The 25,123-nt window shown below is 44.9% G+C and overlaps 1 protein-coding gene across 6 annotated transcripts in view; it reads right to left on the reverse strand.

Moving 5' to 3' along the window:
• The window catches only part of LOC129714481 (nuclear receptor subfamily 5 group A member 2-like), a 56,459-nt gene that overhangs the window by 16,930 nt on the left and 14,406 nt on the right, over window positions 1-25,123 (reverse strand). For 2 of the 6 annotated variants that reach the window (XM_055664111.1, XM_055664110.1), the window contains exons 3-4: window positions 13,548-14,459; window positions 3,685-3,800 (exon numbers count right to left, since the gene is read on the reverse strand). In XM_055664111.1, coding sequence (XP_055520086.1) covers window positions 3,685-3,800; window positions 13,548-13,611 — 180 coding nt within the window. In that variant the 5' untranslated portion in view covers window positions 13,612-14,459. Of the gene's footprint in view, window positions 1-3,684; window positions 3,801-6,855; window positions 7,221-13,547; window positions 14,460-25,123 lie in introns of those variants that run through there. The other 4 variants (XM_055664114.1, XM_055664109.1, XM_055664115.1 and 1 more) reach the window with 4 other exon arrangements.

Below are 25,123 nucleotides of genomic sequence, written 5' to 3' on the forward strand. Positions count from 1 at the left end.
ACTCTACCATAGCCACTCTATTCTGGGTAATGTTAAAGTAACTGCTTGGTGAAATGAAAGGATTGCAGCCAATGTGTATAGAACAACACGACTGGGGTTACTGTGGAAAAGTGGACATTCCAGATTCATGGAGGAAAAATTTTACGGACAAGTCTCTGGACCAACCGACAATAGACAATAGACAATGGGTGCAGGAGTAGGTCATTTGGCCCATCGAGCCAGCACCGCCATTCAATGTGATCATGGCTGATCATCCCCAATCAGTATCCCATTCCTGCCTTCGTCCCATATCCCCGGACTCCGGTACTGTTAAGAGCCCTACCTAGCTCTCTCTTGAAAGCATCCAGAGAACCTGCCTCCACCCCGCTCTGAGGCAGAGAATTCCACAGACTCACCACTCTCTGTGAGAAAAAGTGTTTCCTCATCTCCGTTCTTACCCCTTATTCTTAAACTGTGGCCCCTGGTTCTGGACTTCCCCAACATTGGGAACATGTTGAGGGCGTGGCCAAACTCTTAACAATCTTATATGTTTCAATAAGATCTCCTCTCATCCTTCTAAACTCCAGAGTGTACAAGCCCAGCCGCTCCATTCTCTCAGCATATGACAGTCCCGCCATCCCGGGAATTAACCTTGTAAGAACCAGAACCCTTATATAATCTGCACACTTGTTATATTATAATAGGCTTGAGACTCTTGAGCAGAGAAGTAGAAACAAATGTTTATTCCTCAACAATGTAGAACATTGCAAAGAAAATCGCAAAGCTTTTTTCTTAAAAATAACTTTCTAACTAATGAATGTGTCTTTCAAGGGCTTGTTGCCATTGTTTTCTCCACATATCAGGATGAACTAGAAAGGAGCTTCCTGTTTATGACCATTTTCTGACAGTGTCATATCTCCCCTCACCAAACCCTGTGTTCGTTTGTCAGTAAACAAATCCTGTTCAGGAGAGCGAAAAAACAAACTCTTTTGAGCAGATTGTTCCTGGATATAATAAAGGATGTCACCCCCACTGGCCCTGCACTGGGAGAGTATCTGAGATTACCAGTGTTCATTCATTATTAGCACAGTTCTCTATTGAGCTGCAACGGTAGAGTTGCTGCCTCACAGCGCCAGAGACCCGGGTTTAATTCTGACTACGGGTGCAGTCTGTACGGAGTTTATACTTTCTCCCCGTTACCCACGTGGGCTTTCTCTGGGTGCTCCGGTTTCCTCCCACACTCCAAGGATGTGCTGGTTTGTAGGATAATTGGCTTAGTAAAATTGTAAATTGTCCCTAGTGTGTGTATAGGATAGAGCGGATTGCTGGTCGGCGCAGACTTGGTGGGCAAAAGGGCCTGTTTCCCCGTTACAGAAGGTGCCTAGTGTGTAGGATAGTTAGTGTACTGGTCGGCTGGACACAGTGGGCTGAAGGGCTTGTTTCCGTGCTGTATCTCTAAACTAAACTAAATTAGAGCTGCTTCCAGCAATATTGAGAAAATGTATCAATTACTGCACAAGATGAAACAGTTGCAAGAAACATATGTGTACACACACATGCATAGTTACGCACTGGTCACACACACAGTGCAGGGCCGCTGTATCTCTAAACTACACACACACACTGCTTCCAGCAACACACACACACATTACACACATGAAACACATACACACACACACACACACACACACACACACACACACAACACACACACACACACACACACACACACACACACACACACATATATATATATATATATATATATATATATATATAATATAAATAGATATATATACATAATTAAGTACAAGACATCTTGTTTGTAACCGGCCAGAGGAACATTGTGATCTACAAAGGCTTGTTACAAAATCAAAGGGGTCTGAGGAGTTACTATAAATAACAGAATAAACAGTAAACTTTGTTGCTCCTGTTAACTTTCACAAGGACGCCCTCGCTACAACACTTCCTCATTCTAAGACAATACTTGTTGCCATTATAGCCCCATGTACACCAATGTATCTCTCCTCTATGCACTTGATGGTTACAACATATCTCCAAAACACTTGGTTTTCGTTAGGGACTGAACTGCCTGATCTTGAAAAGCACTGTGTCCAAACCAGCGATTACTGGTGTTTTTAGTACATTAGAGTCATACAACATGGAAACACGTTGCTCGGCCCAACTTGCCCACACGGACTAACTTGTCCCATCCATACTAGTCCCACCTGCCTGCATTTGCTCCATATCCCTCTAAACTTGTCCTGTCCATGTACCTGTCTAAATGTCTCTTTAACGTTGCGATGGTACCTGCCTCAACTACCTCTTCAGGCAACTTGTTTAAGAAGGAACTGCAGATGCTGGAAAATCGAAGGTACACAAAAATGCTGGAGAAACTCAGCGGGTGCAGCAGCATCTATGGAGCGAAGGAAATAGGCAATGTTTTGGGCCGAAACCCTTCTCAGACAACTGAGAAACCCTTCCTTCAGGCAACTTGTTCCATACACCCACCGCCCCTTGTGTGAAAATGTTACCCCTCAAGTTCCAATTAAATCTTTCTTCCCTTACCTTAAACCTGGTTAACAATTTGCCTACTGGGTAGTCTGTCTAACCAATCTATTCCTCATTATTCTATGTTATTCTTGCAATGAATCACTAGTTGGACTGTGCCACATTAGACTTTACACTTTTGAGATATAGTGTGTAGATACAGTCCATGCTGACCAGCGATGACCACATGCGCTAGATCTATCCTATACACTAGGGACAATATACAATTTTACCCAAGCCAATTAACTTACAAACTTGTACGTCTTTGGAGTGTGGTAGGAAACCGGAGCACCAGGAGAAAACCCACGTGGTCGCGGGGAGAACATACAAACTCCGTACAGCCAGCACCCATAGTCAGGATCGAACCCGGGTCCCTGGTGGTGTATTAGGCAGCAACACTACCGCTGCGCCATCGTGCCACTCCACTTGTTGGGCGGCCAGAAGAATGAGAATGCCTGAAAATAGGATCGGGGATAAGTCACCAGGTGCTTCAAGGCTGCCCCACCATTCAGAATGTAGAACAGAGGACAGTACAGAACAGGAACAGGCCCTTCGGCCCATAATGTCTGTGCTGAACATGATGCCAAATTAAACCAATAGCTTACGCCTTCACATGATCTATATCCCTCATTCATCATATATCCATGTACTGTATCTGAGTAAAAGCCTCTTAATTTCGGCTGAAGAGGGTTCCCGACCCGAATTGTCACCTATTCATATTCTCCAGATATGCTGCTTGACCCGCTGTTACTCCAGCACTTGGTGCATTAACCAGTGTCTGCAGTTCCTTGTTTCCACTGTCTTATCCGTCTCCACCACCACCCCTGGCATCACTCTCCAGATACCCATCACTCTCTGTGCAAATTACCTCCCCCTCTCAGCTTATAGAGTTTGAATTATCTGTGTACCTATTTGAATAGCACATAAAACAAAGCTTTTCACTGTTCCTAAATCAAAATTCCCCCGGCCTACAATCACCCCAAATCACAAAATCTGTCTTTCACACTGGGGCCAATTTACAATTTCACCGAAGCAACATTAGCACTGGCCGCTGTGCCACTGTTTAGCTCAAAAGCTATTGGGAGCCAGCATCTAGGGTTAGAAAGGTTTCAACTGTAATCATATCCTCAAGAATTGGCTGACAAGGCTTCATACCTTACAACTTTCGCAAGTTAGGAGTCCATAGTGGTATCCAGAGACCTTGTCTCCACAAATCGGACACAACTCCTCACACATCGACTCAACAGGATATTCCATCTTAACCTGGGAATCTATGATTCAAAGAAACAAAATGTCATTGATTGCTGCCTCTGACGTTGCAGTCCCTGCTTTTATTTATCCCTTCATCCCAGGCTTGCCCTGTTGAGGCAAAATGTTCGAACAAAATGTTTGGGGTGGCACGGTGGTGCAGCGGTAGAGTTGCTGCCTTATGCCCCTGTCCCACTTAGGAAACCTGAACGGAAACCTCTGGAGACTTTGCGCCCCACCCAAGGTTTCCGTGCGGTTCCCGGAGGTTGCAGGTGGTTGCCGGAGGTTGCAGGTTGTGGAAGCAGGTAGGGAGACTGACAAAAACCTCCAGGAACCTCCGGGAACTGCACGGAAACCTTAGGTGGGGCGCAAAGTCTCCAGAGGTTTCCGTTCAGGTTTCCTAAGTGGGACAGGGTCGTTACATCGCTTGCAGCGCCGGAGACTCGGGTTCGATCCTGACTACGGGTGCTGTCTGTACGGAGTCTGTACGTTCTTCCCGTGACTGCGTGGGTTTTCTCCGAGATCTTCAGTTCCTTCCACACTCCAAAAACGTACAGGTTTGCAGGTTAATTGGCTCGGTGTATATGTAAATTGTCCCTGGTGTGTGTAGGATAGTGTTAATTTGTGGGGATCGCTCGTTGGCATGGACTCGGTGGGCCGAAGGGCCTGTTTCCGTGCTGTATCTCCAAACTAAAAATAAAATAATTACAAGATGATTTTATGAAAAGAGAATTTAAAAAAGCTAATTTCTGTATAGCAAACTCCCACAATTTTTTAAAAAAAAAATATCTCTTTGGACAAGTACATGGTTAGGATAGGATATGGGCTACCACAGGAAGGTGGGCCTAGTGTAGGTGGGGCATGTTGGTTGGTATGGGCAAGTTGGGCCGAAGGTTGCAGTGGGCAAATGCTCTGAGATTAATGCTAAACCTTGAGTTTACTGATTAGCAGAACCAATGTGATGCTGAATGACTCTATTCCATCTGATCTTTTGCTCCCAACTATTTTTATGTTACTGAAGATATTTTGAGCTGGCATGGGATTGGTCAAGGGTGGCACGGTGGCACGTGGGCTTTCTCCATGTCTTCCTGTTTCCAACATATTCCAAAGACGTGCAGGTGCGTAGGTTCACAAAAAAGCTGGAGAAACTCAGCGGGTGCAGCAGCATCTATGGAGCGAAGGAAAAAGGCAACGTTTCGTCCCGAAACGTTGCATTTTTCCTTCGCTCCATAGATGCTGCTGCACTGGCTGAGTTTCTCCAGCTTATTTTGTGTAGCTTCGATTTTCCAGCATCTGCAGTTCCTTCTTAAACAGGTTTGTAGGTTAATTGGCTGATGTATAATGACCCTAGTGTGGAGGATAGCACTTGTGTGCAGCTGATCAGGGTGGGCTCGGACTCAGTGAGCTGAACGACTTGTTTCAATGCCATATCTCTGAATTAAAGTCAAGTCAAGTTTATTTGTCACATACACATACGAGATGTGCAGTGAAATGAAACTGGCAATGCTCGCGGACTTTTGTGCAAAAGACAAACAACAAAACAACCAAACAAATTATAAACACAATCATAACACACATATTCTTTTACATAATAAATAATAGAAGGAAAAACGTTCTGCAGAGTTAGTCCCTGGTGAGATAGGCGTTTACAGTCCGAATTGCCTCTGGGAAGAAACTCCTTCTCAACCTCTCCGTTCTCACTGCATGGCAACGGAGGCGTTTGCCTGACCGTAGCGGCTGGAACAGTCCGTTGCAGGGGTGGAAGGGGTCTCCCATGATTTTGTTTGCTCTGGAGTTGCACCTCCTGTTGTATAGTCCCTGCAGGGGGGTGAGTGAAGTTCCCATAGTGCGTGAAATTCCCATAGTAAGTGAAATTCCCATAGATTAAACTAATCTAATCTAAACTAAACGTACATTAAACTAAAGTACATTAAACCAAACTAAACGGAACTAAACCAGGTAATCCCTTGTGAATGAGGCATCGTGAATCCATGTGAAGGAAACTAACTGCAATTGAAGGCTCTGCAAGAGAGATGACTCTTTGCCAAATTCATTGTAGCAAATGACAAACAGGTCCCAGGAACGTGCCCTCTGCTCCCTGAAAGCGCAAACATTTTCAGAGATAACAGAAATATTCAGCAAACCGAACAACTTGTGCGGTAACTTATTTATTTATTGATTGCTGATCAAAAGTGTCGTGGGCATATGAGTGAGTGAGCGAGGGTTTCAGTGAGGGGAGACTGTTCAAATGTTGTCGCATGCCCAGCGACCACCATCCAAACCTTAGCCCAACCCAACTCCTGAAACAGTGTCTAGAGCACTGAGTTTCGCACCAACAGTGTATGTCGAAAGAGTGGAGAGGACAGCTTTAAGGTGAGAGGGGAAACATTTTGAAGAGACATGCAGGGGAATTTTCTTTACACCGAGAATGCTTGGAACACACTGACAAGAGTGGTGGTGGAGGCAGATATGATAGTGGCATTCAAGAGGCTTTTAGATGTGCATGTGCATGCAAGGAATGCGGGGATATGGATTATGTGCAGGCGGAGGAGATTTGTTTATCTTGGAATCATGTACGGCACAGACATTGTGGGCTGAAGGGCCTGTTCCTGTGCTGTACTGGCCTATTTAAAGGCAAGTTAATTAGCTTAGCTTAGATACAGCATGGAAATATACATTTCAGCCCACCGAGTCCACATGCTAACCATCGATCACCTGTTTACACTAGTTCTATGTTATCCTAAGTTTGCCTCCACTCCCTACACATTAGGAGCAATTTACAGAGGACAAATAACCAACAAACCCGCACGACTTTGGGATGTGGGAGGAAACCGGAGCTCCCGGAGAAAACCCACGCGGTCACAAGGAGAACGCACAACCTCCACACAGACAGCACCCGAGGTCAGGATCGAACCAGGGTCTTTGCAAAGATCCTTTTGGGTCCTTTGCGTGAAATGATGTAATGATTTAAGGGATGAATGAATGAATTTGAAAGCCTTGCGAGTAAAATATTTCTAGCGATTGAAATTTACCAGCTACACAATTAAAGAAACATTGCGTTAGTTTTCCCGTACTCACTTTGTAGCAACATTTGATCTGATCCTGAATCCTGAATGTAGAGGAAGTTGATTTCGGTGTCTATATCTGGCAGCATTGTCAAAGTTCCAGGCTGCTGGTTAGGTACTCGCTCCAGGGGATACAGTGCACAGTTAGCACTGGTCTGAAGCAACTGGGGTGAGCCCTCAGTCAGTGCGCTGAAAGCATCTCCACAGGAAGGGGGAGGAGGAACAGAGACAACCTATGGACTGACATGCTGACTGGCCACTCCTAACTCCTTCCTTATCATCCAAAGGGTTGGAGAATAAGTGACAGCTACAGGGGCTCCTCATTAACCCTGTCAGTTTTTACCACGGCTATTTTGCCATCATGCGAGGTTTAGTTTTATATAAACATAAACATATTTTATGATTGGGGAGAAGACAGGCACGGGCTATTGATGGGACGATCAGCTATGATCACAATGAGTGACTGTGCTGGCTCGAAGGGCCGAATGGCCTCCTCCTGCACCTATTTTCTATGTTTCTATGATTAATTCAAACAAGGGGACATGACTTGAGAATTAAGGGACAGAAGTTTAGGGGCAACATGAGGGGGAACTTCTTTACTCAGAGAGTGGTGGCTGTGTGGAATGAGCTTCCAGTGAAGGTGGTAGAGGCAGGTTCGTTTTTATCATTTAAAAATAAATTGGATAGTTATATGGACGGGAAAGGAATGGAGGGTTATGGTCTGAACGCAGGTAGATGGGATTAGGGGAGAATACGTGTTCGGCACGGACTAGAAGGGTCGAGATGGCCTGTTTCCGTGCTGTAATTGTTATATGGTTATATGGTATATGGTTATAATGTTTAATGTTTTATGTCTCATTCCTAACTGTCACTGTATGTCATGTCGTCACTTGCGGGCGGAGCACCAAGGCAAATTCCTTGTATGTGAATACTGTATGCCAATAAATGTATTATTCATTCATTCATTCATTCATTCATTCATTCATATACAGCATGGATACAGGCCCTTCGACCCACCCAGTCCATGCCGACCATCGATCATCCGTTCACACTAGTTTTTTGTTGCTCCACTTTCTCATCCTCTCCCGAAACACAAGGGGCAAATTATAGAGGCCAATTAGTTTAGTTTTGTTTGGTTTAATTCATTATTGTCACGTGTACCTTGGTACAGTGGAAAGCTTTTTGTTGCATGCTTTCCAGTCAAGGAAAAGACTACATATGTACAATCATGCTGTCCGCAGTGACAGGTAAATGATAAAGGAATAACATTTAATACAAGATAAATTACAACATTTAGTGCAAGCCAATTACAGATAGCTCAAAGGTCTCCAATTAGGTCAATGTCAGGTCAGCACTGGCACTGTAGCTGGTGAGGGGGCGGTTATGTTAACACGCGGGAATAACCTATAAACCCACCCGTCTTTGGGTTGTGGGAGGAAACCAGAACACCCAGAGACAACCCACGCAGTCCCAGGGAGAAACATGCAAACCCCACATAGACAGCAATTGAGGTCAGGATCGAACTTGGGTCTCTGGCTGTGAGATTGTAGCTTTACCAGCTGTGTCACTGTGCCACTTATTGTGTTACTTGATTATACTAGTTTATTCAGCCCTTATTGAAATGATGGGGTTGGTCACCACAACTCACTAAGCTCTGCAAAGTCACCACATGCACTGCTTTAGATGCCAGATATACGTCTACGGAAAGGTGGCTGATGGGGTCATATCCAGGTGCCCAGGGTGTGCGTGCAAACATGGGAAACATCAATAAACAGGAGAAGGAGTTGACTATTTAGCCCTTTGAGCCTGTACCATTATTGAATACGGATATGCTGATTAATCTCAATACCATATTCCTGGCCTCTTGATCAATGCATTCCTTGGTAAGACAAATATCTTCATCTTAAAAATATTCCGTGACTGGGCCTCCATTGCGTTCTGTCATGGAAAATTCTAGAAGAAGCATTCTAGATGAAAAACAGGTGTTCTGGAAAATGCTCTATCTGAAGCCTCTGCCTTCTTGTTCTAGACTACTGAAGCCAGGAGAACTTAAACCCTGTCAGAATTTTAGAGAGATTTGCTTCATTTCTTCTAACTTCTAGTTAGAATGTAGGTCTACATAATCCAATCTCTCCTAATATGATAGTCCCACCAGATTTAGGAGATCTGGTCAATCCTTGTTGCTCCCCATCTCTCGCAAGTATATTCCTAAAAGCCATGGAGCCATGGAGCCATACATCACGGAAACAGGTTCTTCAACACAGTTGATCAAAACCAACCATCAAAAGTAGTCTTTATCACGGACTTTGGTTATAGCAGAGCGTGGCCACTAGGTGGCGGCAATTGGCAAGGACAACATCATTCCTGCATCATTCTGAAGAAGGGTCTCGACCCGAAACATCACCCATTCCTTCTCTCCAGAGATGCTGCCTGTCCCGCTGAGTTACTCCAGCATGTTGTGTCTACAGTATCTCCAATCTACAAGGACGGCTCCTAATTCTACAGAATGCCAATCATCGCATCTACCATTACCATGGACACATATGGACTTTACACTTTTAGATTTTAGAGATACAGCGCGGAAACAGGCCCTTCGGCTGCTGAGAGGTGTCTAAACTAAACTAAACTAAACCAAATCTGCAGACAATAATGAGAATTTTTCGTAGAGTGACACAGTGGAGCTGTGGTAGAGTTGCTGCCTTAGAGCACCAGACATCATGGTTCGATCCTGACCTTGGGTGCTGTCTGTACAGAGTTGTACGCTCTCCATGTGACCACGTGCTCCAGTTTCCTCCCACACTCCAAATATGTATAGGTTTGTCAGTTAATTGGCTTCGGTAAAAACTGTAAATTGCCCATAGGATTTAGGATAGTACTGGGGAATCGCTGGGTGGCGCAGACTACGCGGGCCGAAGGGCCTGTTTGCACCAAGTCGCCTCTCTGACTACCCCTGGATGCACAGTATCAGCCAGATGGAATGTATTGGCTTGTGTTCATTTAATTTTTGAAACACATTTTCTTTTCACCAATCTCCGTTATTGTCACAACTCCCTGCCATTTCTGGGAAATGTAGTTGTATCTTCTTCTGCGAAGACCTAACCAAAGTAACTTTTTGATTGCTCTGCCTATTCTTTGTTCCACATTATAAATCGTCCCACTTCTGAATATTAACTGCAATCTGAACATGGACAGTGGGTTGGTATTTTCGATACAGAATATATGGAGAGTTGAGTGAGTGCGGAGAGGGATGGTTTAGTAGTTTAGTTTAGTTCAGAGATACAGAGTGGAAACAGGCCCTTCGGTCCACTGAGCGAACACCCATGTACTACTTCAACCTGCCCAAGTGTACCAAGAGTGGATGAGAAAATAACTTTCGAATGATGAGTGGATGAGAAAATAACATTGAACTAGTGTGAATGGGTGATGGCTGTTCGGCATGGATTTTGTGGGCCTGTTTCCATGCTGTATGACTCTGTGAAGTGTATCTACAAAGTTGAAACATTGATGATGCCTTGTCAAAGGCCTTCAAAAGTCCAGGTAGACAACATCTGCCTCAGATAGCAAATGCCTCGTAAGACAACAATATCCAGGTTTAAAGGGCCTGTCCCACTTGGGGGGTCATTTGCACATCATGCAGGTGGCGTGCGAAGATTTTGTGATCCTGTGTCACCACGCAACATGCACGCATCACGTGCGCGTCACCACGCGCTTCACGTGAAACAACAAGTGAAAGATGCCGGACTAACTCAGCGGGATAGGCAGCATCTCTGGATAGAAGGAATGGGTGATGTTTTGGGTCTCGGTCTGAAACGTTACCCATTCCTTCCATCCAGAGATGCTGCCTGTCCCGCTGAGTTACTCCAGCATTTTGTCTCAATCTTCAGTTTAAACCAGCATCTGCAGTTCCTCCCTAGACCAGTGAAAGATGCCCACAGGCTTCCAAACCTGCTAAGAATACCTGACATAAGGTTGTGTCTATCATCGTGAAAGCATATTGATTCTAGACCCTAACTGTACACCACATTGTATTTGATTAGAAAGATTATAGTTGTGCAGAGTTCAAAGGAGGAATGTTATCTAATGTCCATAAAGTTATCTGCAACTTTTCATTAGTTTGTGATAAGTTTAAATAACTCTTGCAGTAGAATAAACATCGGGAAGGAAAGGCCCCACAGAAATGCTTTGTATGATATTGTTTCCTCTGTTGTTTCCTTTGCGATATTTTGCATCTTCTCCTTCCTGTTGGAAGATATTGCATGGAACTAATCATAATTTAATATGCAGCTATGCTAACTTTCAAAAGGATTAGACAGCTAATAACTTCTGTATTCTTCTGACGCTTATGTTGGTTTAGAATCAGTGCAAAATTTTGCTCAGTATTGCAGTAACCACCAGGTTCTTGATCCGACCTGCACAACCCTCATCCTGCACTACCCAAGACCAGAACCAGGGGTCACAGTTTCAGAATAAGGGATCAGCCATTTAGGACTGCGATGAGCAGAAACTTTGTGAATCTGTTTTATTCTCTGCCACAGAAGGCAGTGGAAGCCAAATCACTGGATGTATTCAAGAGAGAGTTAGAGTTAACTTTTAGGGCTAACGGAATCAAGGGATATGGGGAGAAAGCAGGAACGAGGTACTGATCTTGGATGATCAGCCATGATCATATTGAATGGCAGTGTTGGCTCGAAGGGCCGAATGGCCTACTCCTGCACCAATTGTCTATGTTTCTATCTTGGCAACAGAACATTACAGACTAACCCTTGCACTATCGTGGATTTGTTTTCTTATTGTGCATTATTGCCATTCATTTGTGTAATATTTTACCAGTCATTATTTTTTCGAACTTATGTGCGATTTATGTACAATTTATGTTTTTGCATGTAGCTTATGTGCCTATGATGCTGCCAAAGGCAAGCTTTTCAATTTACTTGCACCTCACCTACGAATACATATAACAATGAAGTCGACTTGACACAAAGTGCTGGAGTAACTCAGCGGGTCAGGCAACATCTCTGGGGAAAAATCTCTGGGGCGGCATGGTGGTGCAGCGGTAGAGTTGCTGCCTTGTAGTGCCGGAGACCCGGGTTCGATCCTGACCACAGGTGCTGTCTGTACGGAGTTTGCACGTTCTCCCCGTGACAGCTTGGGTTTTCCCCGGGTGCTCCAGTTTCCTCCCACACTCTAAAGACCTGTAGATTTGTAGGCTAATTTGGTTTCTGTAAATGTCTGTCGTGTGTGTAAGATAATGTTAGTGTACGGGGGTCGCTGGTCGGTGCGGACTCGGTGGGCCGAAAGGCCTGTTTCCGCACTGTATCTCTAAACTAAACTAAACTAAAAAAAAAGGATGGGCCTTTTACACTGTCTGCATTCAGATGACACATTAAACCAAGGCCTTGGGTCCTCTAGTGAAAGCTGAAAGTGCTAGAAATACTCATAGTGTTGGCCAGCATCTTTGGAGAGAGAATATGAGTTTTTCTTTCAAGTCTAATGACCCATTAACATAATTGCCGTATGGTGCACTCTTTGCTAAATGTAATCACACAGAGGGTGGTGTGTGTATGGAACGAGCTACCCGAGGAGGTAGTTGAGGCTGGGACTATCCCAATGTTTAAGAAGCAGTTAGACAGGTATATGGATAGGACAGGTTTGGAGGGATATGGACCAAGCGCAGGCAGGTGGGACTAATGTAGATGGGACATGTTGTTTGGTGTGGGAAATTTGAGCCAAAGGGCCTGTTTCCATACTGTATAACTCGGACTCTATGATAGTGAAACCCCTTGTACAGATCTCTGGGGCTTGTTGGTCGGAGTGGGTTAGTTGAGCCAAACAGCCTGTATGACTCCCTCTCATCATTCCTTTATCATTGCTGGGTTTTAAATTATAAAAGTTCCTTCTGAGCAAGATTCACCAGTGGGACTGCAACAGTTCAACGATGTCCTTCACATCATCTGGTCACAGTAGCAAACTCAGATCTTCAGGCCTTACCTGCCAGAACCCACCCTTTGCATCAAATACACTGAATGTTTGTAGTTGAGTTTAGTTTCGAGATACAGCGTGGAAACAGGCCCTTCGGCCCACCGAGTCTGCACCGGCCAGCGATGCCCACTTACTAGCACCATCCTACACACTAGGGGCAATTTACAATTTTATCAAAGCCAATTAACCTACAAAACATGTATGTCTTTGGAAGGTACACAAAAAAGCTGGAGAAACTCAGCGGGTGCAGCAGCATCTATGGAGCGAAGGAAATAGGCAACGTTTCGGGCCGAAACCCTTCTTCAGACTTTGTCTTTGGAATGTGGGAGGAAACTGTCCCAAAAAATTGTCCTTCATTTGTAGGATAGAGCTTGTGTACAGGGTGATCATTGGTTAGCATGGATGGTGGGCTGAAGGGCCTGTTTCCATGCTGTATCTCTAAACTAAAACTAAACTACAACTAATCTTTGCCAAGTCACCCAACTCAGCAGAATCGAAGCCATTAAAACCCCAGGCTTGAGCAGAGCACAAGTTATGCAGAACAGCTTTTAACTTTCCCCGATATAGAGTCATAGATTAATGTAGCATGGAAACAGGCCCTTCGGCCCATCTCGTCCATGCCGACCAACACACCCAATCTAAGCTTGGCCCATTTACCTGTGTTTTGACTGCTAATATAGCCCTCCCAGCTCACACAACTACCCGGTAACAGACACGTCTACTCACTTGCATTGAAAGAGTGCTCTATCGATGAAGCTCCATAAACTGCCCCAACCACGCAGGCCGACATGGTTTTTCCAGTTAGATCCTCACATCACACGCAGAGCAAACCCAAAAACATTTATTTTCAGGCGCAGAAAGGATCCCGCCGTGCCTCATGGAAGGAACATCACCCACTCCTTCTCGTGTACAAGGTGCAATCTGGACTTTGCCCACACTCTGATTGCTGAGATGCAGTAAAAACGGCAACTCCACCTTGCAGTCAAATGAGGATCTTCCTAAGTCCCAGTCGCAAAAGCACATTGAGCGAGAGCATATTCATTTGCAATCCTTGTGTGTGTGTGTGTGTGTGTGTGTGTGTGTGTGAAAGACAAATAAAAGATAAGGGGTTGTTGACTGATAGCGAAGAGAGAGAAAAATGATTAACTTGATTCCGAGGAATGGGATCAGCAGGACTTCATTCCTTGGGTAAAGAATTCTATTTTTCAGTAACTCTTTGACCAGGTTGTCGATTGTGGTTTGAAAGCAAAGGGGTTGCGTATCTTCTAAGAATCAATGCGGTACGTTAATGTCACTGAATCGCCAGTTCCGTCACGCAGAACACGGGACAGGGAACATGATGGTAGAACAGTACAGCACAAGAACAGGCCCTTCGGCCCACAATGTCTGTGCCGAACATGATGCCTGTACCATCTCTGACTGCCTGCACATGATCCACACCCCTCCAGTATGGTTTATTGTCAGACTTTTGTTGCGTGCTAACCAGTCAGTCGAAAGGTCTTCTTCCTCTTGCGTATGGCATGCACAGCCTAAAGTTGCAGGACAACTTGTTCTATTTGATCTTACTTGATTGCGCATGCCGGGTTGATTGCATTCGTCGAAACAGGGCAGACCACGTGAAGGTTGCAATCTCCCACCCTGGTAGAAAGACAATACATGATTACAATCGAGCCATTTACAGTGTATAGCTACATGATAAGAATGACGTTTAGTGCAAGGTAAAACCAGTAAAATCCGATCAAGGATAGTCCGAGGGTCACCAATGAGGTAGATGGTAGTTCAGCACTGCTCTCTGGTTGTGGTAGGATGATTCAGTTGCCTGATAACAGCTGGGAAGAAACTGTCCCTGAATCTGGAGGTGTGCGTTTTCACACTTCTATACCTGTAAACAGGAGTTATGTGATCATTCAGTACAGGGTGACTTGGCAAAGATTAGTTATCAGACTGTATCTGTAAATTAAATTGATCAATACATGGATAGATTACGTTTCGGGACGGGGTTGACAAGAGGGAGGGAGAGGAAAAGTGGGAGAAGGAAGAGGTAGGACAAATTCTGGCAGGTGATAGGTAGGCACAGGTAAGGGCAGAGATCAGGAGATGGTTTTGAACAAAGGTCAGAGATTAAAACTGAGGGTGTGAGACAAAGGGATTGAAGAGTGGCAAATTGTGAGGCCAGAGGAAGGAATGTGAATGGAGGAGGAGGTGGAAGAGGAGGGGGTGGGGTGAAATAGGTGCAAGCCCAGGTGGGGAGGAGGTGGGGCACAGGGGATGGGGCGGGGGAAAAGATAGGGGGAGAAAAGGGGAAGGAGGGGGGGTGGGGGGGAGAAGGTTTTTAAACGTTAAGGGGCTGTCCCACTTGGGCGACCTAATTGGCGAGTTTAGAAGAGTTTCAAAAATTGTCATGTTGAAGACCTCCTTCGACTATGTTGAGGACTAGCTTTGACTAACTACGACTAACCAGGAAAATTGGACACCGAATAGTGGGGAGTGAACACGACCTCCTTCTATCTCCTTTGATCTCCCTTTGACCTCACTTCGACTATGATGAAGACTATTTATGACTATCTTCGACTACCCTTGATTACCTATGACTAACATGCCGACCTACTACGACAAAACCCACGAGAAAAAAAAGTATCGATTTTTTTCCATGGCGACCTTTTTTTACTCGCGGGCATTTTTTAACATGTTGAAAAAAACGCCGCGACCTAGCTGAGGCCTCGACTACGTGGAGACCACTCTCGAGCATGAAGACCTCCTACGATCTCGTGTCGACCATGCTGTGAGCATGTCGAGGGCAAACTCGCCAGAACTCGCGGATTTGGTCACCCGAGTGGGAGAGCCTCTTAACATAATATTGGAGAATTCAATGTTTCTGAGTCTTCTCAGCACCTTCCTACTGATGTGCGTTTTCGCCAGCCTGGATTACAAGGTGCAAGGATCAGACAGTAAAATAAATATTAATAATAAGTGTATCTGGGAACCCATATACTTGACATGAAATTTCTTGATGCTGCAAGCTACCAAATAGGTTCAACAGACTCCATATCAATTGGTTGAAAGCGCAGGCTGGTAAACTTGGTGGATCACCATTTTCAGCTGAGGGATGAGGCATTTAGAAGTCATTGCATCACTTTGGAAGTGTGCTATGATGACAGGGGGGGATGTAGCTTTGGCTTGTGATATGGAGTGTTCAAATGTCACATGCACCAGAACAGGAACTATGAAATTCATACTTGCTGCAGTGTTGTTACAGTTATATTTGATTTAACTTAGAGAAACAGCACAGAAACAGGCCCTTCGGCCCACCGGGTCTGTGCCAGCCAGCGATCCCCGCATATTAACACTATCCTACACACACTAGGGACAATTGTTACATTTACCAAGCCAATTTACCTACATACCTGTACGTCTTTGGAATGTGGGAGGAAACCGAAGATCTCGGAGAAAACCCAAGTGGTCACGGGGAGAACGTATAAACTCCGTACAGACAGCACCCATAGTCGGGATCGAACCCGAGTCTCTGGCGCTGCAAGTGCCAAAGGTAGTAGTTGAGGCGTTTAACATACATTAAGATAGGTAGGAAAGGTTTAGAAGGATATGGGCCAAATACAAGCAGGTGGGACTAGCGTAGATGGGCATCTTGGTCAGCTTGGGCAAGTTGGCCACAGGTCCTATTTACATGTTATATAATAATAATAATAATAATAATAATAATAATTTTATTTATAGAGCACTTTAAAAACAAACATAGCTGCAACAAAGTGCTGTACATCACTAATCATTGACAAAAAAGTTAATACACACCAAAAATAACAATCAATAGAAATAGTAGGAAAAGACATGTAAAATAAAGAAACATCAAAAACACCACAAACAGAAGCAAAGCCTCAGGCATGGTCAAAAGCCAGGGAGTACAAATGTGTTTTAACACTGGATTTGAAGATGGACAGTGAGGGGGCCTGTCTGATGTGCAACAGCAGGGTGTTCCAGAGTGCCGGAGCAGCAACAGAGAAGGCTCTATCCCCTCTGAGCCTCGACTAGACCTCGGTACCTCCAGGAGCAGCTGACCAGCTGACCTGACTCAATATCACTCTGTGACTCCAAATACTTATGTGAGAAGTGCTGTTTGGTCATTATACACAATACAATTGTAATTGTGATCTTTCATTTACAACTGTCTCATAAAGTTGGGCAATAATTGGGACCTTGGAATCTTTTAAAGGAACAAACGTACCTTCCTACCACACCTTACATGAACCTCGTTACCTGGTGCCTAGACCACAACCTCTCCCTCAATGTCCACAAGACAAAGGAGATAGTGATTGACTCCAGGAAGCGAACCAGTACACACACTCCAGTATCGGACAGGTTCAGAGGGATAGGGAACAAATGCTTGTACACTCTGGAGTTTAGAAGGATGAGAGGGAATCTCATTGAAACATATAACATTGTTAAGGGCTTGGACACGCTAGAGGCAGGAAACAATTTCCCGATGTTGGGGGAGTCCAGAACCAGGGGCCACACACAGTTTAAGAATAAGAATAAGCCATTTATAACGGAGACGAGGAAACACATTTTCTCACAGAGAGTGGTGAGTCTGTGGAATTATCTGCCTCAGAGGGCGGTGGAGGCAGGTTCTTTGGATGCTTTCAAGAGAGAGCTAGATAGGGCTCTTAAAAATAGTGGAGTCAGGGGATATGGGGAGAAGGCAGGAACGGGGTACTGTTTGGGGATGATCAGCCATGATCACATTGAATTGTGGTGCTGGCTCGAAGGGCAGAATGGCCTACTCCTGCACCTATTGTCTATTGTCTATTGTCTATAAAAATGTGCTTATTGTGGCCTTGACAAACATAAGGGTTAGCACTACACGCTACGAATCCCAGTTGTGAAGACACTTGTATCGTTGTCTCGTTGTAGGACATTGATCATCTTTTAATCTGGATTATTAACTTGATTATTGTGTTTCTTTTAAATATAAATTATGATGTTTTTATGTGATATACCAAGATTTTATATGTATTTATGATATTTAATATGCAATGCATTTTTAATGTAATGTTGCCCCTTGTCTGGACCTTGAGTCCGTAATAAAATTTATTATTATTATTATTATTATTATTATTATTATTATTATTATTATTATTATTATTATTATTATTATTATTATTATTGTCTATTGTCTAAATGCAGGCAGGTGGGACTAGTGTAGATGGGACATGTTGGGTGGTGTGGGCAAGTTGGCCTGTTTCCATGCTGTAGAAACATAGAAACATAGAAACATAGAAATTAGGTGCAGGAGTAGGCCATTCGGCCCTTCGAGCCTGCACTGCCATTCAATATGATCATGGCTGATCATCCAACTCAGTATCCCGTACCTGCCTTCTCTCCATACCCTCTGATCCCCTTAGCCACAAGGGCCACATCTAACTCCCTCTTAAATATAGCCAACGAACTGGCCTCAACTACCCTCTGTGGCAGAGAGTTCCAGAGATTCACCACTCTCTGTGTGAAACCATATGTCTCTATGATTGTATGACTATATACCATAGCTGCAGGAAGTTGATTTGTTTGGAAACTTACAGAAGTCGAAAGCAAACATGACATGTCCCAGCCTAATCAACAAAACAAGAGAGATTGCAATCAAAGGTGAAATATAGTATGATCTTCAAAGCACCAATCATATTGCTGACTGATAAATGTGCACTTTGGGTTATGGCACCCCATGGAAAGCAATTGGCAACAGCCTTAAGTTAATAAACTCAAGGTCAACCACTTTGATCGATCATTGTGTAGAAACTGCACATTGACATCATCGATCAATACCTTTGCCTTTGCGAGATTGGTTATCAATTTACATATTTTTTATTGAACGTTGAGCATCTTGAATGTGTTGGCAGATTAGTTTCTGCCAAGACATTCACAATTACAGTAACACCACGCCTCAAGAACAATGGGGGTTTTCCTTTGGCTCCACCGTGTGTGAAAGTTGGCCAGGGACAACGCCCACTCCATCGTTAAGTTCACCGATGGTACCGTTGTTGTTGGCTGGATCGATACCAATGATGAGGTGCAGCACAGGAAATGGATCGAGAGCCATGCGTCAAGGTGTCAAGGCAACCTAACCCTCAATGTCAACAAGAACGGAGAGTGACACAAAGTGCTGGAGTAACTCCGCAGGTCAGGCAGCATCTCTGTTGAAATGGAATAGGTGACGTTTCGGGTCGAGACCCTTCTTCGCTCAGCTGTTTGGTGACCTGAGGAAACAACCTTGTCCTTGTTGCCCCATCCGCAGAGATGATGGGTAACAGTTTTGTGCTCCTACGCATCTATATCATCAGCAACCTGACCTGGACCCTTCACACTGATGCAGTGTTGAGGAAAGCATATCAGCATATTTACTTTCTTAGGAGTCTAAGATTCAGCATATACAGAGGGATTGTCTCGAACTTCTGCAGATGCGATACAGAAGGTATTCTGATGGGTCTTGTCTCAGCCTGGTATGGCAACTGCTCTGCTTGGTTTAGTTTAGAAATACAGCATGGAAACAGGCCCTTCGGCCCACCGAGTCCCATGCTGACCATTGATCAATCACCCATGTTACCCCACTTCCTCATCCACTCTCAACACGCTACAACAATTTACAGAGGCCAATTAACCTACGATCTCGCACGTCTTTGGGGTGTGGGAGGAAACCAGAGCACCTGGATGAAACCCACGCAGTCACAGGGAGAACGTGCAAACTCCACACAGACAGTGCCCAAGTTCAGGATCGAACCTGGGTGTCTGGCCTTGTGGCTCTTCCAGTTACGCCACTGTGTCCCCACTGCTCGTGTCCACCTGAAGCTGGACGAGTCTCGGGCAGGTGGGGGCTCGTCAGCCTGGGAAGGCGGTCCATCTAGGAGAGGGAAAACTCTGATTTAAAACCTCCACTGCCTTGTGGCCATATCCAGTCATGGAAAAGGCTCCTGGAGTAAACCTGGAGAAAATCCGGAGTCGGAGCCCCTAAGGCAGTTTGTCGTTGTCTACAACCTCGCTCTGGCAGCTCCTGCGACGGTGCTGGTGCCAAACTGTAACGGCCCTGCTGTTCCTTTGGACGTGGAGAGGGGGGGACGTGCTGCATGGGCAACAGCCTGTCCTCCATATGACATCGATCGCCCAGGCTTGCATCCGACCACACATCGCCTGCAAACTAGGATGCATCACCCATGGTCAGCCATGACCGAGTAGGGGTGCTGCTACCACCAACTTAATTCCATTTCATTGTTCCATTGTCCCATTGTGGCGCTCTAAATTGCTTTTGCACCACTCCAGGTTGAGTAGGCTGGGACTTTATTGCTTGCAACGCAGGAGGACGAGGAGGATAACTCCTATAACTTATGACTTATGACCGCATTCCAGACTGGAGTCTGCGAGTTGGTGGAACTGCCCTGGGAAGTCCGCAGTCATTTGCAGCAGGATGTCCACCCTCTGACCTGCTCTTGCAGTGAGAGCAATCGTTCCGACTTTATATCAATTTCTTCGCCGCCCTTGCAGAGATTGTCAGTCGTGCTTTTATCAGGCATGGGGACCATGCACGCAGACATCTTTATCAGGGAGGATCCAGCATAGACAATGAGGGTCAACAAACCAGCACCTTCTGCAATCTCTTCGTGATCCATGTATGCGGTATTGATATGAGTTTAATAGACCGTATCCTTGAACTCAACTGCAATGTACTATGAATACGGACTGTGTTTAAGAAGGAACTGCAGATGCTGGAAAATCGAAGGGTTACTTGAAGTTAAATACATCAATATTCATACCACTGGGCTGTAAGCTGCCCATGCTATAGGTCCTGTTTGTCAATGGGCCTGTTTGCCAATCAGCCTTGTTTACAATGAGCAGCATTTACTACTGACAACCACTAGATGGTGATGTAGCCCTTGGAATTAACAAAGGACAAACTGGGAACAAGTTCCTTTTCCCTTTTACATTTACCGAGCCAATTTACCGAAATACCTGCACGTCTTTGGAGTGTGTGAGGAAATCACGGAAAAACCTCAGACAAAACCCACGCTGGTCACAGGGAGAACGTACAAACTCCTTACAGACAGCACCCGTAGTCAGGATCGAACCCGGGTCTCCGACGCTGCAAGCGCTGTAAAGGACCTGTCCCACTTTCACAACCTAATTCACGACCTCTGCCGAGTTTGCCCTTGACTCATACTCGCAGCATGGTCGTCACGAGGTCGTAGGTAGGTCGTAGTAGTCCATGATGCTAGTCGTAAGCACTCGCGGCATCAAGTAGGTCGGGGAATTTTTTTTCTACCCTGATAAAAAAATGGCCACGAGTAAAAAAGGTCGCGAATTAAGTTGTGAAAGTGGGACTGGCCCTTAAGGCGGCAACTCCACTGCTGCGCCACCGTGCCACTTTTAGATTGGTGTCATATGTACCAAAACGGAACAATGACATTCTTACTCCAGGTTTAATTCCCGAAACACAATTCTCAGTGGAGAAAATTAAAAAAAAAAAAAAAAAAAAAAAAAATTAAATATGTAAAAAACACAATGTAATGCAAAACAAAACAAAGACCAGTCCCTAGTGCAATCCAGGCAGTTCCCACTGTGATGTACGGTTGGAGTTCGCAGTGTTCGATAGCCTGATTATTGTTCCGAAGAAGTTGTTCGGTGTAAGAAGCAGAATCAAGGGATATGGGGAGAAGGCAGGAACGGGGTACTGATTCTGGATGATCATATTGAATGGCGGTGCTGGCTCGAAAGGCCGAATGGACTACCCCCTGCGCCTATTTTGTATGTTTCAACTAATCGATGAAACTGTGATCCTCCCCACCCTCACCCTGACCCCAGCCCCCCATCTTATTTGAGTGCGGTCTTTGTGCAGCAATGAATAAAAAGGTGAAGGAAACTCAGTATCTGAACCTTCACCCTCTGGAAGCTCCAGGTTTCTGTGTGTGTGTTTTTTTCACAGCACATACTCCACTTTGTCACGTATCTGCTCCCCCCAGATGTGATAGGTGATTGGCATGAATAAACCACTTTGGCAAACAAAATAGGAGGAATTTAATCCAGCTGCAATTTAACGCTTCCTAATTCAGTGGCAGGACCATAAAATCTGTCATCAAGTTACCTATTAGAGCAATAATTGTGGCGTGTAATTGCTATACGGTTGCATGCAAATTGTGTAAAACTAAACCTTAATTGATAGGATCATTGTATTATTAGAAGGGCTTTAAAAAAATTCTCCACTAATAAAAGGGTGGTCACGGTGGCGCAGCGGTAGAGTCGCTGCCGTACAGCGCTTGCAGCAACGGAGACCCAGGTTCCATCCCGACTACAGGTGCTGTCTGTACGGAGTTTGTACGTTCTCCCCGTGACCTGCGTGGGTTCTCTCCGAGATCTTCGGTTTCCTCCCGCACTCCAAAGACGTGCAGGTTTGTAGGTAAATTGGCTTGGTGTAAATGTAAATTTCCCTGGTGTGTGTGTAGGATGGGGTGGGAGATTGCAACCTTCACGTGGTCCGCTCTGTTTCGACGAATGCAATCAACCCAGCGTGCACAATCAAATAAGATCAAATAGAACAAGTTGTCCTCCAACTTTAGGCTATGCACACCATACGCAAGAAGAAGAAGTGTGTATAGGATAGTGTTGACGTGCTGGTCAGCCTGGACTTGGTGGGCCGAAGGGCCTCTTTCCGCGCTGTATCTCTAAACTAAACTAAAAATAACCAATGACAATATGTTAATGACTCACACAGAGTAGACTTCAGTGAACAGATATAAACGTTCACATGTATATTGGTAATGCAAAAGTCTGCAAATTATTCTGGCAATAGAATTTCCAAATGTTTAACTATCTGCATGTTAGATCTCATTTTAGAAGCCAGTGCTGACAGGTAAATGGGTTAGTTTGACTTTCAAGATACTTGGATAGGGAGTGCTGTTGCTAGTTCAAATATTGTTACTTCGAATGTCACTGAAGTTGTCAAGTCCCAAATCTGCCTTTGTTGTAAAATCAGTTTTAATTTATTCTGCGGTTTTCGTTTATTGTGATCATAATGAGCCCATTCTTGTCGGGTTACAGCTGAAGTTTACAAGAACGATCCCAGGATTTAATGTGTTAGCAGATGATGAGTGTTTGACGGCACTGGGCCTGTACTCGCTGGAGTTTAGAAGGATGAGGGGACACCACATTGAAACGTATGCAACAGTGGAAGGCTTGGATAGAGTGGATGTGGAGGGGATGTTCCCACTAGTGGGAGAGTCTAGGACTAGAGGTCAAAGCCTCACAATTAAAGGACGTTCCTTTAGGAAGGAGATGAGGAGGAATTTCTTTACTCAAGGGTGGTGAATCTGCGGAAGTCTTTGCCACAGAAGGCTGTGGAGGCCATCAATGCATATATTTAAGGCAGATAGATTCTTGATTAGTACGGACGTTATGGGGAGAATGGAGTTAGGAGGGAGAGATAGATCAGCCATGATTGAATGGTGGAGTAAACTTGATGGGCCGAATGGCCTTATTCGGCTCCTATTCCTTATGACCTTCTGACCTTTACACCGGAGCAATCATACTTTGCAAGAGAGTGGCAATAGTAGATTACACTGATATAGTGGGGATCGTGACAGATCTCTGGAAGCGATGACGCGACGCCTGGTGCGACAATTCTGTCCACATGTTGGACGGCGACAGAAACCACTTCGTCTGACACACGAGCGAACAAACTGAGATAGTATGCAAGAGTGGCCACGTTTCTGGTGCCACTTTGTACATCACTTCACTGTCCATCTTTAAATCCTCCCTAAAAACTCACTTTTATTCACTGGCTTTCGACACTGGCTGAGACTTTGTTCCTGTTTTAGTGCTTTTAATGTCTTTTAATTTTTACTGTTTTTATAGTCCTGTCGTCTTAATGGTTTTAGTAGTTTGTAATAACTTTTTGTTGACTTCCCATGTACAGCACTTTGTGGTAACTGATGTTGTCTAAAAGCGCTTTATAAATAAAGTTATTATTATTATTATTATTATTATTATTGTACAATAGAATTCCCAGGTTGCTAAAAAATAAAATGAAATAAATTAAAACTAAAAGGATGACCTGCTAAGCTAATAATGTAACATTAAAGACTACAGATATCCCAAGTGAAGTTATGATCTATGGAGATGCTTATTACTGAGGCTGGTGCCTCTGTATCTCCTGCCATTAAACATTGGACCTTTTTCATTCAGTTTTAGTTTAGTGTCACATGTACCGAGGTACAGTGAAAAGCTTATTGTCGCATGCTAACCAGTCAGCGGAAAGACAATACATCAAGTTGCCCACTGTGTAGACACAGGGTAGAAGTTATAATATTGATGCAAGATGAAGCCTAGTAAAGTCCGATCAAAGATAGTTCAAGGGTCTCCAAAGAGGTAGATGGTAGGTCGGGACCACTCTCCAGCTAGTGAGAGGACTGTTCAATTGCCTGATAACAGCTGGGAAGAAACTATCGCTGAATCAGGAGGTGTGCGTTTTCAGACTTCTCTTGACCCTCTTGCCTGATGGGAGAGGGGAGAAGAGGGAATGGCCAGGGTGAGACTGGTCCTCGATTATCCTGCTGGCCTTGCCAAGGCATCGTGAAGTGTAGATGGAGTCGGTGCAAGGGAGGTTGGTCGTGTGATAGTCTGGGCGACGTCCACTATTCTTGGCAATTTCTTCCCGTCTTGGATGGAGCTGTTCCCAAACCATCCAGTGATGCATCTCGATAAAATGCTTTCTACTGTGAGAGAAGTTGCAGAGGGTTGTTGGGGACATGCCGAACTTCCTAAGTTCTTTAAGGAAGTAAAGATGTGCCTTCTTGGTCTTTGCCTCGATGTGTCTGGTCCAGGACAAATTGCCGGTGATATCTACTCCTAAGAACTTGAGGCTAAAGGGCCTGTCCCACTCGGGCGTCATTTGCGCGTCATTTACGTGACATCATTTACGCGTCACGCTGCGCGTGTTGTGACGCACACGTGGTGTGCATTACACGTGCATGGTGCATGGGGACGTAGGCAGTGACGCATGGTCGCGCACGGCGCCCCAGGATTTTGGGACGTACAAAATCTTCGCGCGCGATCTACGTGACGCGCAAATGACACCCAAGTGCAACAAGCCCTTTAACATGACAGCACAGAGAGCACCCGTAGTCAGGATTGAACCCGGGTCTCTGGCGCTGTAAGGCAGCAACTCTACCGCTGTGCCATCTCTAGTCAGCTCTGTCCAAGTGAAGGTACTACTGCTTAGAAATGTATTTTTGGTTGCGATTGCCAAATTAGCTATT

The sequence above is a fragment of the Leucoraja erinacea genome, chromosome 39 (genome assembly GCF_028641065.1).
Source record: "Leucoraja erinacea ecotype New England chromosome 39, Leri_hhj_1, whole genome shotgun sequence".
NCBI lineage: Eukaryota > Metazoa > Chordata > Chondrichthyes > Rajiformes > Rajidae > Leucoraja > Leucoraja erinaceus.